At 45.5% G+C, this 15,663-nt stretch overlaps 1 protein-coding gene across 1 annotated transcript; it reads left to right on the top strand.

The window, feature by feature from the left end:
• The first annotated feature begins 13,451 nt into the window (after positions 1 to 13,451).
• Positions 13,452 to 15,306, top strand: LOC148019443 (uncharacterized). Its single transcript, XM_087701416.1, has 2 exons — positions 13,452 to 13,816; positions 13,925 to 15,306. Exons 1-2 carry the CDS (start codon positions 13,457 to 13,459, stop codon positions 14,849 to 14,851), a joined length of 1,287 nt encoding a protein of 428 aa, XP_087557542.1. The 5' UTR covers positions 13,452 to 13,456; the 3' UTR covers positions 14,852 to 15,306.
• The last annotated feature ends 357 nt before the right edge of the window (positions 15,307 to 15,663 follow it).

The raw sequence follows: 15,663 nt of genomic DNA, 5'->3' as shown, positions 1-15,663 counted from the left end.
AGATGGCTTAAAATTGGTCATATTCTTCATAATGTCCAAGTAGGGGATCTAATTGTGATATGCATAATTCATTGTTTTTGTATTAACTTTATAGGCATAACGAATTAGAAATCCATGCCAACTAGTCAACAGAAGGACTAAAAGAAAATGATACCCTAGCTAATGGTCATTATGGTACTTTATCAAAATGAACCCAAAAGTATTGCTATAGAAGAAGAATCCCTTAAATTGAGCATAGGATGTTTTCTTCAAATGTTATGACTATGAGTAGAATTGATTGAAACAAATTTTATTACTATAGTCGATAAATTTCATAGATGGCATTAATTTTAATACATGGACCTAGGACAAAAAAACCACATTTCTAAGATGCTTTTTGTTGAGACTGATTTATTATTAGACTAAGAGATCCTCAATGATGCTCATAAATGGATTACTTATACTCAAAGCCCTCTAGTGCAGTTGTATAAGTAATCCTAGTAGAGCCCCTCTAAGATACTCAAAGTACATAACCTAGAGACCGTAGCTAGGTATATAAGATATAATGGTTGTACAAGAAGACACCTCAATAATTGACTTATCACCATTAAATCCCAAAGAAGAATTGTGTTCCATCCCCTTCAACTCTATATTCACCTCGTGAAGAACTTCATTAATCATAGCATCCTTGTCACCAATCTTTTTGTTGCAATGATGAAGTAACATATTCATCACTTTTCCTTTTAGCATCTAAGGCATTATCCAATCTTTTAGTCAAGTCCAAACATTTAGTCTTCGACTCATGAACCTTATGAACCAATGCTTTTTTTTTTACAATAACGAATAATTATCTACCGGGACAAACAAATCCTTGAGCATGGTATATGGCCGAGATATAACATCAATAAATCTCTCAACTACTATGTCCAATGCATTCTTTACATCAATCAGTAAAGCATTTCCTATATCTTGAAGTTTAGATTTCAATACCATGGATGCATCAATATCAACCTCAATGTTTTACAAAATTTGCTTCTCAAGCTCTTGCAGAGGCTAAAACCTCTCAAGCAAGAGCTTATGGTCAACTTGTAACTTGACATACATCTCCATAAAGCTATCCATTTGAGCCTCGTTTGTTGTAATATAGATAAGATGGAAAATGAGGAAGGTCTTATTGTTCAAGATCGCGAGGCGTATCTTAATCAGCGTGTCCTATGTTTTTGCTCTCAATGCAAGTTGGCAATTAGACGAAAACGCCGATTGTCTATAGAACACGTACGACGATTTGGCGAGTTTCAATCTAAGATCATTGATCAAGCGATTGTGGATTCTCAGCAAACGGTAATTTGAAGTTAATATTAATCATGCATTGTACTCGCAAGCTAATTGAAAACCATACACAATAAGATTGGGTCTTGTTGGCAAATTTTCTATCCAGGGAGGTGATGTCTCGTCCCAAGGGGGAGTGCACCCTTTGCGGCCAATTAGAAGAGTTCGTGGGCGTGCGATGGATGGAGTGCAGGAGCCAATCCACCACTTGCAAGGCCAATCTATACCATCAATGCTAGAGGAGACAAGCAACCTTCCAAACCTACCTACAATCTTGGAGCCTGAGATGGAGGCAATGATCGATGCATTGATTCCCATGGATGTCGAGACATCTGATCCGCTTAGAGAAGAAGCATCCATACCATTATATGATGGGTACCGAGTATCTCGGTTGAAGACATTGCTTGCACTCTTAAGTGTGCAAGCAAAATACGGGTGGAGTGATACGAGTGTGATCGAGTTATTCAGGTACCTTGCACATAGGCTTCATTGATTTATTTTTTTTTGACACTATTATTACAAACATTTGTGCTTTCTCAAGGTGTTTTATGATTTTTTTCAGGTTATTGAAATATCATATATTACCACCTGCAAATACCATACATGAGTCTCGTGATGATGCATGACATGTTTTACGAAAGCTTGGCATGGACTATAATAACATCCATGCATGTATCAACGATTGCATATTGTTTCGAGAAGAATATGAGACTATGGAGACATGTCCAAAGTGTGGTGCTCACAGGTATCGGCAGGACTTGCAAGGACAAACCATCCCTCAAAAAGTTCTCAGACAATTTCCGCTCATCCCCCGCATAAACCACATGTTTCGTATGTCCGGCATGGCAAGCTTGTGGCATGTGCAAAATAGGTCCACGGATGGAGTTCAACGAATATCAGCGAATTTGCGTGCATGGAGCCACATTGACTCTACCTTCCCAGGCTTGGCGCGAGAGCCAAGGAATCTTCGGCTCGGTCTCGCAATGGATGGTGTGAACCCATTCGGTCTGCGCTCAACTTCTTACAGTGTGTGGCCTATAGTCCTTGTCAACTACAACATCCCTCCATGGCTTTCTACGAAGAAAGGACATCTCATCCTTAGCTTGCTCGTCCCATGCCGCTACAAAGTAAAAAATATGGACGTGTATCTTCGTCCATTAGTCGATGAGCTTAAGATTTTGTGGGAGGAGGGGACTACTGTGCAAGATATGAGTAGGCGCGATGGTCGGCGGTTAGCCAACATTCGAGCCATTCTCATGTGTACGATGCATGACTTTCCGGGATTGGGAGAGTGCTCAGGTGAGTAGGCCTTCGTTCTCGCTGGTAATATCTATATTTTATCTCATTCAATCAAGTATTCACTAGGTCGCGGTATCCTTACAGGTCTGGTTACCTCAGGTTATCATGCATGTCCATTGTGTGGGCCACAGTTAGACTCTCGAAGGTCACGAACCATGAAGAAGATGGTATATCAAGGACACGCCGCTTTCTTGCCGGAGGATCATGAACTTAGGGAAGGTTTCCTTGGATGACCTCCAACACGTATGAACGCCGCAAGCTGGTACGAGCTGAAAATGGTCAACCCGAAATTACATCCAAATGGAATGCGACGGTTCTCAGTTTACTACGAGTTGCCATATTGGACCCACTTACAGGTCAACCACGTTGTTGGATCCCATGCATATTTTCAAGAATGTGGGCAGCTTGCTATAGGACCACATCACAGGAAAGAGAGACACTATAGGGGCACGAATGGATTTGAAGGAGGTAGGTAAGATGGAAGCGCTTTGGTCGCAGTCAAGTGATGATGGTCACGTGCAGCTTCCTTGCGCTCCTTGGGTTTTGTCCACTTAAGAAGAGTGCATTGTGAAGCAAGTAATCAAGTCTATCCGCACTCTGACGGGTATGATGCGTTCTCTCAGGTCCGCATTTTCTAAAGATGACCAATTGTCGGGGCTAAAATCCCATGATTGGCATAAGATATGTCAGGTCTATGCTACGAATGGATTGTAATTAGCGTGGGCATTTTGCAATTTGAAAAGTGGCCATTATTCATAATGCTTTCTCATTTGTGGCAGTTTGTCCTACCAATCGAGATCGCAGGATGCCTTACTTCAGAAATTCGCAGGGCCATTTACAAGTTGTCGACTTTGGTGTGATGGATCTCACAGAAAGAGATTAAGACGTCCTCTATTGAATCCGCGAGGCGGGGAGTAGTGGAGATGATCTGTCTCTTTGAGAAATACCTGCCCACTAGCATGCTCACGATACAAATCCACCTTCTTATGAATCTTGTGGATGAAGTGGAGATTGTTGGACCTGTCTATACGCGATGGATGTTCTTTCTAGAGTGCTTCATGGAAACCTTGAAAGGCTTTGTGTGACAACGAGCTCGGCCAAAAGGTAGCATGGCCGAAGGTTGGTTGGTGTTAGAGGCGTTAGTGCATATTTCACAATGGCTACCAACGATGGAACCAGACAATGAAATGCTATGGATGCTGAAGGATGATGATAGACTGACTGGAGATGTGGTGGTTGAAAATGGGGTAGAAAAAAGAATGGATGCCTCAATAGAAGAGAAGGTGAATCGCTTTTATATGTTGCACCATGCCTCCATGGAGACGTGGCTTGCCAAGTACCAGATTGCAAGGCAATATTGAGAGGAAGCGCGAGCTAAATTCCAACATAGTATGCGTCATCGACCGATTCGATATCCCGAAGGCATGGAGGAGATGCTGCGGTTTATGTCAACACGATGGTTGCATGGAGCCTTGACCGCAGCATCCAGCGAAGAGACAGAGGTCTCAATGGAGGAGTGGGAATTCTCGAGGGGATGTAGTCCAAAGGTGATGAGGGATTTAGAATCTGTCGTATCTAAATTTTATATGCAACATCTAATTTGAGTGTTTCAATTTACAGTACAAAATATATAGTGCAGCATGGTCACGCGGACGACATTTTCGCGTGGAGCGTATTGACAAAATGCGCTCCACAATGGACTGTGGTGTCATGGCAAGGTTCGAGCAAGAGAGCCGACGACGAGTAACGGATCCGAACACGGTTGTGGATGAGATGGAGTATTTTGGGAACTTGCAAAGTATTATTACGGTGGATTACCGTAGCTTCTCCATGATACTATTCGATGTGCAGTGGTTCAAAGTGGTACTTGGAGGAGCTCGAGCAACAGTTCGACGAGGTCCATCGGGATTTCTCGAAATAGATTCCGAAAAAAAATGGACAAATTTGCGCGACACCTTTGTGTTGCCGGCCCATTGTGAACAGGTGCATGGAGTCATTTGCTTGCTAATTGTAATACGACATGGTTTATGTCACAATGGTTTGAACTCGCTTTGTACGTGTTTATGAACATGTAATCTTCTATCCAAACCCCCGACAACCTCGATGGTGGTATGTTATACCTTCAACTCCCCGAAGTGTGAGAGTATATGATCAAAGTGATGTTCCGAGCATAGATGAAGATAATATGCAAATAGAGGGGTCGATATTACAAGGGGTGGAGGCCATCGAAAGCTTGGAGCCAGCATCGGCTAACAATGATGCAAATACAGGAGTCCAAGAAATTTTTGAGAACGAGGCGGACTCATTCTTTTGTGGTGACATGTCTATCGACCTTCCAGTGTATGCGGAGTTGTGTCAGGAGATTAACATGGGATCATAGGATACTTTATACTTGGAGCATCCACTTACTCAATTCGTTGACCAATCTCTTATAAAGGTACATAAGATATGCATTTTAAGAGGGATTTTTTAAAAATAATTTATATTATTGTGCTTTCTATAATTTAAATTGATTATTCTAACACCATTTTTTATCTGTGCAGGTGACATTTTCAGGATGAGTCGAGGGATGAGCGATGAGGAGTTGCAGGACATCTTTGCACGCTGTCTCCAGACCAGCTCGCAAGATTCAGAGAGATGGCAGACCAGGAGCTGTCTCGTTCTTCGTCAGGGCACTCTGCTAGATCTGCTTCAACGCGATCGGATGCTTCGGCTTCGAGCAGACGATCTCGACGCTCACGACTTGGGCCAAAGGGAGGGACTGCATTGGGATCAGGGGGATGCTACTGTGGAGACACGGATGTGGTATCTTCGTCTCGTCGTTCAGCTGGAGCTGCATCACCTCCAGGATTTGTCACACCTGTGAGGATGTCTACTCCAGTTACTCCGGCTTTTGTGCAGCCGTCAGCAGGTGGCACCCCTTTGGGTAGTTTTTCTTTTGTTCTGCTTGTTTGTTTTTTTGAAATATTCTTTATACTGACAATCATGTTTCTAACAGTTAGCATTTTGTTTTCTTTGCAGCACTCCATTACAAATCGCGATCCGCAAGGCCTTGAGACTCGATATGCAGAGAGGCACGGCCTCAATGCATTGATCGACCGATTGTATAGATGCGGCGGCCCTGTAAGTCACTCATCTTTCTTGTCTGTAGTTACCATGAGATATTTGAATGCATTATTGTATGGTGGATTGATGTGTTGTTTCTTTTTCTACAGAATCCGTTCGATGCTCCTTTGCGGCGGAACGAGCTTTCAGGGGACGAGGATTTGTAGCTCGCCCTTGGATCCTTGGAGCTCACACACCTTTATTTTTTAGTCGCCTGATCTATGTAGACATTTTCTATGTATTAGCGATATCCTATCATGATTGTACCAATCGCTTTTTATGCGATCATGTATTTATTTCATGTATCAGTTTTATGATTTCAGTATACATTCTTTTTGTTTGCAAGCGCTTTGCATACAGTAGTGCAGAAACTATTTTGTATGGCTCTCATACAGCACACAAAAAAATTTATCCCTGTTACCGTCGCTATTAGCGTCGCAAATTTACTGCTCGCGTCGCTATTGACGTCGCTATGCGCGTCGCAAACTTACTGGTTGCGTCGCTATTGGCGTCGCTATTAGCATTGCATTTGCGACGCTAATAGCGACGCCAATAGCGACGTTTCTATGGCATCGTTCATAACGACGCTTTTTGCGACGACGGGGGCAAATTTTGTTGTTTGTATTTTCGTCGCTTTAAATGTCGGTATAAGGTCTATATCTTGTAGTGATTTATGACTAGCTTACTCAGAGAAAATTTTAGTTTCGTAAAGAAAACAATATTGACCCATGCTTTACATTAATCTACAGAAGTTGATGTACTTTAATCTACCCTAAACAGTATTGACCGGCACAAATTCAAACCAATAGAATATGGTCATCACATCAGAATTTTTCTTATTTGATCTCTAGAAGTTGTTGCCTACAGAATGTGTATTTTTAGAGGTTGCATTCATGAGCATCTCTACAAGTGAGCTTTCTTTATGGAAAAAGGGCAGACCATTTGAATGAGAAATTTGGTTGTTCTTAGAAGCAGACCGAGAGAATCCTATTTGTACAAGCTATATATTGTAGTTGTTGTAAAAGGGGAACACACTTTGAATGGGAATCCTAGTCGTTTTCAAATGTAAACAAAGAGAGAGAGAGAGAGAGAGAGAGAGAGAGAGAAGAGGAACCTTGAGAGAGAGAGAGAGAGAGAGAGAGAAAGAGAGAGAGAGAGAGAGAAGAGGAACCTTGAATCCCTAAAGGTGATTGCAACATTGTGCTGTGCAAAAGGCAATTTGAGAACAGCTCCCTTGAGCCATGAGTGCCCAATAGTGTTAGTCTATGGTGGGCCTTGTAAGCATACAATGACAACGGAAGGAGCTAGTTTGAGGATCGAGGTCTCTCCCCCCTCCCCCTCACCCCTCACCTGTGATAAACCTGCACTCGTTACGCACTCAACACGGCACAGAAAGGTAACACGATATGAGCTCAAGGTATACTCTTGTATTATTCAATCCAAAAGCGGGACAACATAGACACATTCCAGGACTACACCCTCGTGACGCCGCACATAAGAGGGTTCACCACTAGGTATAGGGAATCACACGTAGAGTGGAAACAAGGCAGGGCTTTGAGTCACTACTACTCCCTATATAGGTGCAATCGGTAGCAACGGCATGGTATAGCTACAAAGCCCTTACACTCACCCCCGCTTACTGGATTGCTGACCTCAGCAATCTAAGGGTAGCGTTTGTTATTTGACTCATCCGGGGTCTTAACGCAGCTTTTCCTAGCAAGCTGGTCAGTGTTTGCCGGTCTAAAGGGACCGCGGGGTCTTAACACAGTCTATACTATCAGACTGGCCAGTGTCTGCCGCACTAAGACATTGGGGCTTTTTTTCTTTTTGATGGAGTTATTTGTGCTGATTGCTACCATGTGAGTCCACCCTCGACTCGATTACATTTGAGGAGTGGAGGCACATTTGAGGTCTATGACTGAGAGCCGCATTATTTTGTTGGAGTGTTGAGTCGGCTCAAGGGTCGGTAGGAGCAGGGGGGTTCTCCTCGAGCCAAAGGGCGAAGGCATCCTTTCCGCGTTCACGGGCCTCCGCTTCTGAGATCCAAGTGGCCTCCTTGAGTGGACGCCCGCGCCACTTGGTGAGGTATTCGGGGAAGCCTCTTTGTTCCCGGCGTCGGAGGAATGCTTCTACTTCGAAGGGACCATTGGAATGGAGCATTGGTACGCGCCGTCCCCATTGGTTGTCGGGATAGAACCTGCGCAGAAGACGAGCATGAAATGCATTATGAACACAAACACTGTCTGGCAGGTCCAGCTTGTAAGTGACTTCGTTCAGCACTTGGGTGATTCGGTAGGGTCCATAGTAGCGGTGATTGAACTTTGGGGTCATGTTTTTGGGAAATGACATATTCTTAGAGCTCACTAGGACCATGTCTCCTTTGGCGAATAGTACAGCCTTTCTTTTCTTGTTTGCTTGCTCTGTCATTGTTATCTTGCTCGAGACTTTGCTTAGCTGCTGCATTGCGATCTCTCCATTTCTTTAAGAATTCTTCTGCATCTTGATCCTCCGCTTTGGCCGCTCCGGATGCTAAGGCCAGTGGTGTGATGACTTCTTTTCCTGTAGCTAACTCAAAGGGAGTGTACCCTGTAGCCGAGTGGATGGAGCTATTATAGTGAAATTCCAAAACATCGAGGTACAAGGCCCAATCTTTCTGATCCACTCTAGCATAGCTGCGGAGATAATCTTCGATACCTTGGTTGACTCGTTCTGTCTGTCCATCTGTCTCCGGGTGGAAGGATGATGAGAATCTCAGTTGGGTTTCCAGAGTCTTGAAGAGTTCCTTCCACATGTCGCTCATGAATCTTCCATCTCTATATGATACAATGGCCAGTGGTAAGCCGTGCAATTTGAATACATGTGTGAAGAAGAGGCGTGCTACCTCCTTGGCATTCAGTGGTGGTTTGGCCGGGATGAAGTGGGCCTGTTTGGAAAAATAGTCCACCACTACAAAGATGATTGTGTACCCATGGGACTCCGGTAGTTCCACAATGAAGTCCATGCTGATGACATCCCATGGGCGGTTGGGTACTGGTAATGGTTGTAGTAGTCCAGCTGGTCTTGATTTGGGTGCTTTGACCATTTGGCAAGTGGGGCAGGTTTTGATGTAGTCTATCACTTCTTCCTTCATGTTCGGCCAAAAGAACTGCTTCCTAAGGGCCTCCAAGGTTTTGCTTTGCCCTTTGTGGCCTCCAATCTTGCCGTCATGTATCTCATGTAGGATGAGTTTCTTTAATTCCACATTGTTGGGGATATACAATCTTTTGCCTAAAAATAGAATCCCCTCTTCTAAAGTGTACATTCCATGGGGGGTCTTCTCTGCTTCCACATCTTTGATTATCTTGTGCATGTCTTGATCTTGTTCTAGGGCCTCTTTGACAAGTTCTATGAAGTTGCTACTGACAACACTGACAGCTTTCAGGTCAGCTTTCCGGCTCAAGGCATCTGCTATTTTGTTGGTAGAGCCAGGCTTGTGCTTAATTTCCAGGTCAAATTCGGCTAGGAAGTCTAGCCAACGGGCTTGCTTTGCTGATAATTTGGGTTGGGATTGGAAGTATTTGAGGGAGATATTGTCGGTGAAGACTATTGTATGCTTGTCTTGAACATAGTGCTTCCATTTTCTAAGGCAGTGGATGACTGCCAACATTTCCTTCTCATGTGTGCTCCACCTTGTTTCAGCATCAATAAACTTCTTTGACTCATATGCAATGGGGTGCCCCTCTTGGACCAGTACACCCCCTATGCCATAGTCAGATGCATCTATAGAGATTTCAAAGGGTTTGGTGAAGTTCGGTACCCTTAGGACGGGAGTTTGGCTCATGCACTTCTTCATCTGCTCAAAGGCTTCCTGTTGCGCATTCCCCCATGTAAACGAGTGGTCTTCTTTGGTGAGGTGGGAGAGGGGGGCAGTGATGAGGCTGTAATCTTTGATGAATCTTCGACAAAATACTGTGAAGCCTAGGAACTCGCGCACTTCTCTTACAGTTTTTAGTACAGGCCATTTTTGGACAGCTTCCACTTTCTTAGGGTCCACTTTGATTCCATCTGCTCCTACAATAAAGCCTAGGAACTCCAATTCTTTCACTGCGAATTCACATTTTTCCGGCTTGGCGTATAACTGATGTTGCCGCAGTTTCTCAAAAACTTGGCGTAAGTGTTGCTTGTGCTCTTCTAAGGTCTTGCTGTAGACTAGGAGGTCATCTATGTAGATAATGACAAAGATATCTATCTCCGGTCTAAAAATTCCATCCATGAGGCCACAAAATGTGCCTGGCCCATTGCTTAGGCCGAACCCTAATACTAACCACTCAAAACTACCATATCGGGTGCGAAAGGCTGTCTTTGGGATATCTTCTTCGGCTATGCGGATTTGGTGGTATCCTGATCTAAGGTCAATCCGACTAAAGTGCTTGGCCCCATGCAGTCTATCTAATAGGTCTTCCACTAGGGGCATAGGGTATTTGTTTTTTATGGTGATTTTGTTAAGAGCCCTATAATCTACACAGAGTCTAAGTCCCCCATCCTTCTTCTTTACAAACAACACTGGGGCACCAAAGGGGGATTTGCTAGGGCGGATGAATCCTTGTTCTTCTAGTTCATGTAGTTGCTTCTTCAATTCCATGAGCTCAGTGTGGTTCATGCGATAGGGAGCTCGGGCCGGTGGAGACGACCCTGGAATCAACTCAATCTTGTGATCCACATCTCGTCTGGGTGGTAGACCTTTGGGTAGTTCGGCTGGCATTACATCTTTGAATTCTTCAAGTATTTCTGCCACTTCTGTGTTCCTCTTCTGTTGTTTGGGTTTCTTGCCATCTTCTTCTTCTATTGGTCGGATCATACACAGATAGACCATATCTCCTTGTTTGACTGATTTCTCAACTTGCTTTGCACTGCATGTCATAATACGTGGCCTGATGACGGTCCCTTGGACCGGTGCTTTTTGGGTCTGGCCCTTTGGTTGGTTTGCAGCTGGTTTTACTGTTTGGCATGATACTCCTGGCTTGTTCTCCTTCATTTGTACTTTGATTGGGGCCCTTCCAGGTAGCTGCATTCTTTCGCAGGGTACTCTGACGCCTTCTCCTTGCATATCTAGCATCATTTCATTCACACCCTTTCCAAACATTGCAATGACATACTTGTCATAGAATTCTAAGCCTAATATCACTTCAAAATCATCCATGGGGATTACTAAGAAGTTGAGTTTCGCTTTCCACTTGTCGGCTTCCACTTGGACTGCAAAGACTTGTTTTACTTCCTTGGCTTCTCCTTGTGCGAATGTTACTGTTAATCCTTCTGGGGCTTTGGATAGTTTCAATCCATGCTTTGTTGCACACTGTGGTGTCATGAAGTTGTGGGTTGCTCCTGTGTCCACCATGATTGGTTGGTTTCCTTCGCCCACTCGACCTTTGATGTATAGATGGTGGACTACCGCTACTCTGGCTGCCATGCATTGGGGACGGGCACTAACTGACCCTACCCTTGGGTGTTCCATGCTCTCTTCACTCCCATTTGGAATTTCCTGGATACGTGGTGGTTGTGGTTCTTCTCCTCCATATGCACAAGCTGCATTCACCCTTGATCCACTCGATGAGGCTGTGTCTTCTATTGGGCATCCGTTTTGGTAGTGTGGACCCCCGCATTTGAAGCATCTGATGCCAGTGGAAGGGCTTGGGGGTCTCCACCATGATGTGTTTGATCCTGCGGGTCCATATGATGTGCTAGGGGTTGGCCTGTAGTGATTGTTTCCCCTTCTCCCTGCTGCTCCTCTTGGGACTAATGCGGTTTGGGATACGGCCGTGGTGTTAGTGGTATTTTGACTCCTTGTATCTGTGAATGCCCCTCTAGGAGCATTGGGCCTTTGGTTCCAGGAGTTGCTGTTGTTGAAGGTGTTGTTGAAGTTGTTGTTGAACCTATTTTGATTCCCTTGTGCTGTTCTTCTGCCTTCCAGGTCCACCAGTCGTTCGGCCATTCTCATGGCTTTTGCTAAGCTTGTTGGCTCCTGTCTCTCCACATCTCTTCTAGCCCATTCTTGCATTCCAAACAAAAATCCATGTAGCTTAGTGTCAGTATCCATGTTTGGTAGCTGCAGCATGATTTGCCTATACTTGCTGACATATTCTTTCATCTTTCCATGTGCTTGCTTAAGGTTCCTCCATTCATCTCTCACTTTGAATTTCTCCAGCTTTGGAATAAAGTAGTCCTTCAGTTCTTCCTGGAGTTCTTCCCACGAACAGATTGTGTGGCCCTGCTCCTGTTCTAATAGGTACCAACTGGCAGCGTCCTCCTCCAAGTAAATGGCTGCCACTTCCGCCTTCCTGTCTTCGGTGATTCTTGAATATTTTAAGTACCTATCCACCTCTGCGATCCATTTCTTCAGAACCAACCCATCTCTCTCTCCCTTATACTTGGCGGGTTGGGGCATCTTGAATTTTCCATAATCATCTTCTGAACTACTGCTATCTTCCTCTTCTTTGCGATGGTGCTTCTTCTCCTTCTTCTTGTCTTTCTTTTTGCTTCCTAATTCTACTACTTTCTCCTTCTCCTTCCTTGTATCTTGCGCCCTCCTAGATGACTCCTCTCTACCCGTTCTATCCATCTCCTCTTGCATTCGGTGTCTCCTCTCCTCTTCTTGTTGTTGACTCACCCATTCTCTATAGCCCTGCTCTACTTCTAGTTTTTTTCTCCTTTCTTCCTCTTCCTCTTTCATCTGCATGTTCCTCCATATTGACTCTAGCATGCCTGACATACCATCTATTTGTCTTTCTAGTCCGGCCACCTTCTCCTCTTGGGCCACTCTCCATTCTTGTCCCCTACTCTTCTTCCTCTCCTCTAATGTCGGGAGGGTGATGTTCTCCCTTTCTTCCTCCATGTGGTTGGTGGTGGTGTCGACGCGGGGAAGCCGCGTTTCGCCTGTGGTGGTGTGGGTCGTGCCATGGGGAAGCCGCGTCACGTCTTCAGACGGTGGGATGTCGAGGTTGGGGCGTCACGCCGAGGCGACGCGTCGGGAGGGCGTCGCGACGTGGGGCGACGCGACGTGGGTCGACGCGACGTGGGGCGTTACGACGCGGGGCGTCGCGACGTGGGGCGACACGACGTGGGGCGTCGCACTGTGGGTCGTTACGACTTCGATCTCTTCGGGGCACTGGATCTTTCCTCCTGCTTCCGTGAGCACTCCTTCACTCCGAGCAAGAGCTGCTCTGATACCAAGTGTGATAAACCTGCACTCGTTACGCACTCAACACGGCACAGAAAGGTAACACGATATGAGCTCAAGGTATACTCTTGTATTATTCAATCCAAAAGCGGGACAACATAGACACATCCCAGGACTACACCCTCGTGACGCCGCACATAAGTGGGTTCACCACTGGGTATAGGGAATCACACGTAGAGTGGAAACAAGGCAGGGCTTTGAGTCACTACTACTCCCTATATAGGTGCAATCGGTAGCAACGGCATGGTATAGCTACAAAGCCCTTACATCACCCACCCCCCCCCCCGCCCCCCGATTTCATATTCCAAAAATAGATACGGATACCATGGATGATCGTGGCAAGTGCATCAGTTCCATAGGAAACAGCCGGTATTAGGGGAAAGGTAGAAAAACCTCCACGTGGCAACGCCTTTGTTCTCGGTCCCAACGCCCTAAAAAAAAAGATTCCCGAATCGTGCGGAACGCTTTTCGTTTGGCTTTTCATAAAGCAAATCGTTATAAATCTCGATTCCCGACGCGGTGGTCAGCCCGATGATGATCATGAATATTATTGATCTCAGCTCCGCCAGGAAGACGAGAAGAAGCAGTAGTAGCAGCAGCAGCAGAAGTAATAAATCGTGCAGCATCACCGACATCCTTCCGGAGGAGGTGTTAGTCCAGCGCATCCTGCCACGCCTCTCCGTCCGCGACCTCGCTCGCCTCTCCTGCGTCTCCAAGCTCTTCCGCTCCTCTCTGGTGCGCTCCCCCCTGCTCTGCCAGCTCAAGCTCAACCCGGCCAGCCCGCATGCGGACGAGCCCTGGCTGTGCAGCGAGTTAGTGGCGATGAATGGGATGGACGATAGCGATGAGCGCCACACGAATTACACTTTAGATCAGTTGTCTGGCCACCAGGTGATGTTGCCTGTGTCTGGTACTGTCCTTGCTTCCTTTGATCATCCACTGCCCTCCTTGCGATTCTTTCCTCACACTCTGGGCTGCAGTAACATAGACGATTTCCAGATCCTTGCATCATCCCAAGGCCTTGTGTTTGGCTACGTGCTCGGCCGAAGCAGAAACTATGGCGGACAGGCCTGCATGGCAGTAGGGAACCCTCTTACATCCACTTGGAAGAGGTTGCCTTCCCCTCCCAGTTGGGCTGGCTGTCGCAAGAGAGCCACACGTGCCCAACTGGTCGTGTCCGATGTTGGGGAACCCGGTGTTCGCTCCTCCACTTACAAAATCATTCTCTCACCCTTAAATGGACGTATTGGTACTGATACAAAATTAGGCTTATTGCCCCCGCTCCTGTACGACTCGAGTGATCCCGAAGAGAGCTGGCAAGAGATCCGTCAGAGGCCTGTTAACCCTCCTCACTTGTGCTTGGGCCTGCGCACTTGTTCTGTGGTGATCCTCAGCTTCTGTGTGACCGGCTGGACTAATTATAATACCTCGGATCATGATTCTATCGCGGCATACGACCTACACTCCAATACCTGGGGTGATGTCCCAGTAGCCTTCCCTGGTCGTGGCGATGGGATTAACGATGTGGTCGGTCAATCAGTATTTGCACATAACGGCTCCTGCATGTTTGCTAGACTAATCTTGTTGACATCCGGCCCCAGCTCCTCCAGTACTCTTAGGCTTAACTGTGAGATTTGGAAGCTCCAGGAACAGGGCATGACATTTCAAATGGTCTCGACTGCACCTGCCGTTGGCCCAAGCGGAAGTGATTATGAATGGTCTCGTGTCCATAAACGGGTCCGTCTACACAGGTTCATCAATGAGGGGAATACATTGATGGTATCTCTGCATCATCATGTAATCAACTGCGTACACATGTTCTATGATCTAGAGCATTCGTCTTGGACCATCCGCCGTCACGATCCTAACGTCCACTATCGGGATGTACCCTGTATGCTAACTCCGAGCCTTTGGTCATCCCCTTAATCATTCGTCGAGATAAATCACTAAATGCAGGAATCCATGTAATCAATATTGAAAAGCTTGGGATGCGTCCTGATATCATCCACGTAAGGTGCCTTGCCCACCATCAATGCCATTGCTCCTCAGCTCCTCTCCTGTTTTATGCGCTAAGGAAAAATATGGCCCCAGTATGGGTATAGGACAGGCGCAAAAAACCAGTCATGAGTTTGATGTAAAACCATGAACGCGACAATGTGTTCTAGCCTTGACAGCTGACTCGATTCCATGGATAATCGAATGCTCATATTTTATTCCTGACTTTCGCATCAACACGAAATGATAGTACCGCGTGGGTGCTTTGCCTAGGTATATTTGCGTTAAGAAACATTCATTTGATGACCCTTTTATCATGTTTGGTCCGTCATCTGGTCCACATCCTATAAGCAAGTTATGATCAGAGATAGGAGTGTTGATTTTAAGAAAGCCCTAAACGATAAATATTATATCTAGAATTCTAGTAGGTTACAAAAAGATGTATTCTAAAGTCGGTTGCAAAACCTACCAAACGGCTTCTTGCTCCAAAGTTTTTGAGGGAATTTGAACAACTCTATGACCAGTTGAGTACTATCGAACAACTTACTCTGAAGAGAGAGGATTATTTTATTCTTGCGAGTTGGAGGTCCACCATTACAAATTGAATCGGAAAAGCCCTTCAAGGTGAAGCAAGGTCTGAAGATAGAGTGGAATGATTTTCAAGAAGTTATTTATGTATTAGTGAAGAGAGAGAAGAAGGGATAGAAGGAAGGTAAGGTTCATGCTAGTAGTGAGAGGATAAC

The sequence above is a fragment of the Lygodium microphyllum genome, chromosome 20 (assembly GCF_053477565.2).
Source record: "Lygodium microphyllum isolate KBCC chromosome 20, Lygodium_microphyllum_v1.1.10, whole genome shotgun sequence".
In the NCBI taxonomy this organism is placed as follows: Eukaryota; Viridiplantae; Streptophyta; class Polypodiopsida; order Schizaeales; family Lygodiaceae; genus Lygodium; species Lygodium microphyllum.
Note: the sequence above shows the minus strand (reverse complement) of the source record. Positions and strands in the feature narration are given on the sequence as shown.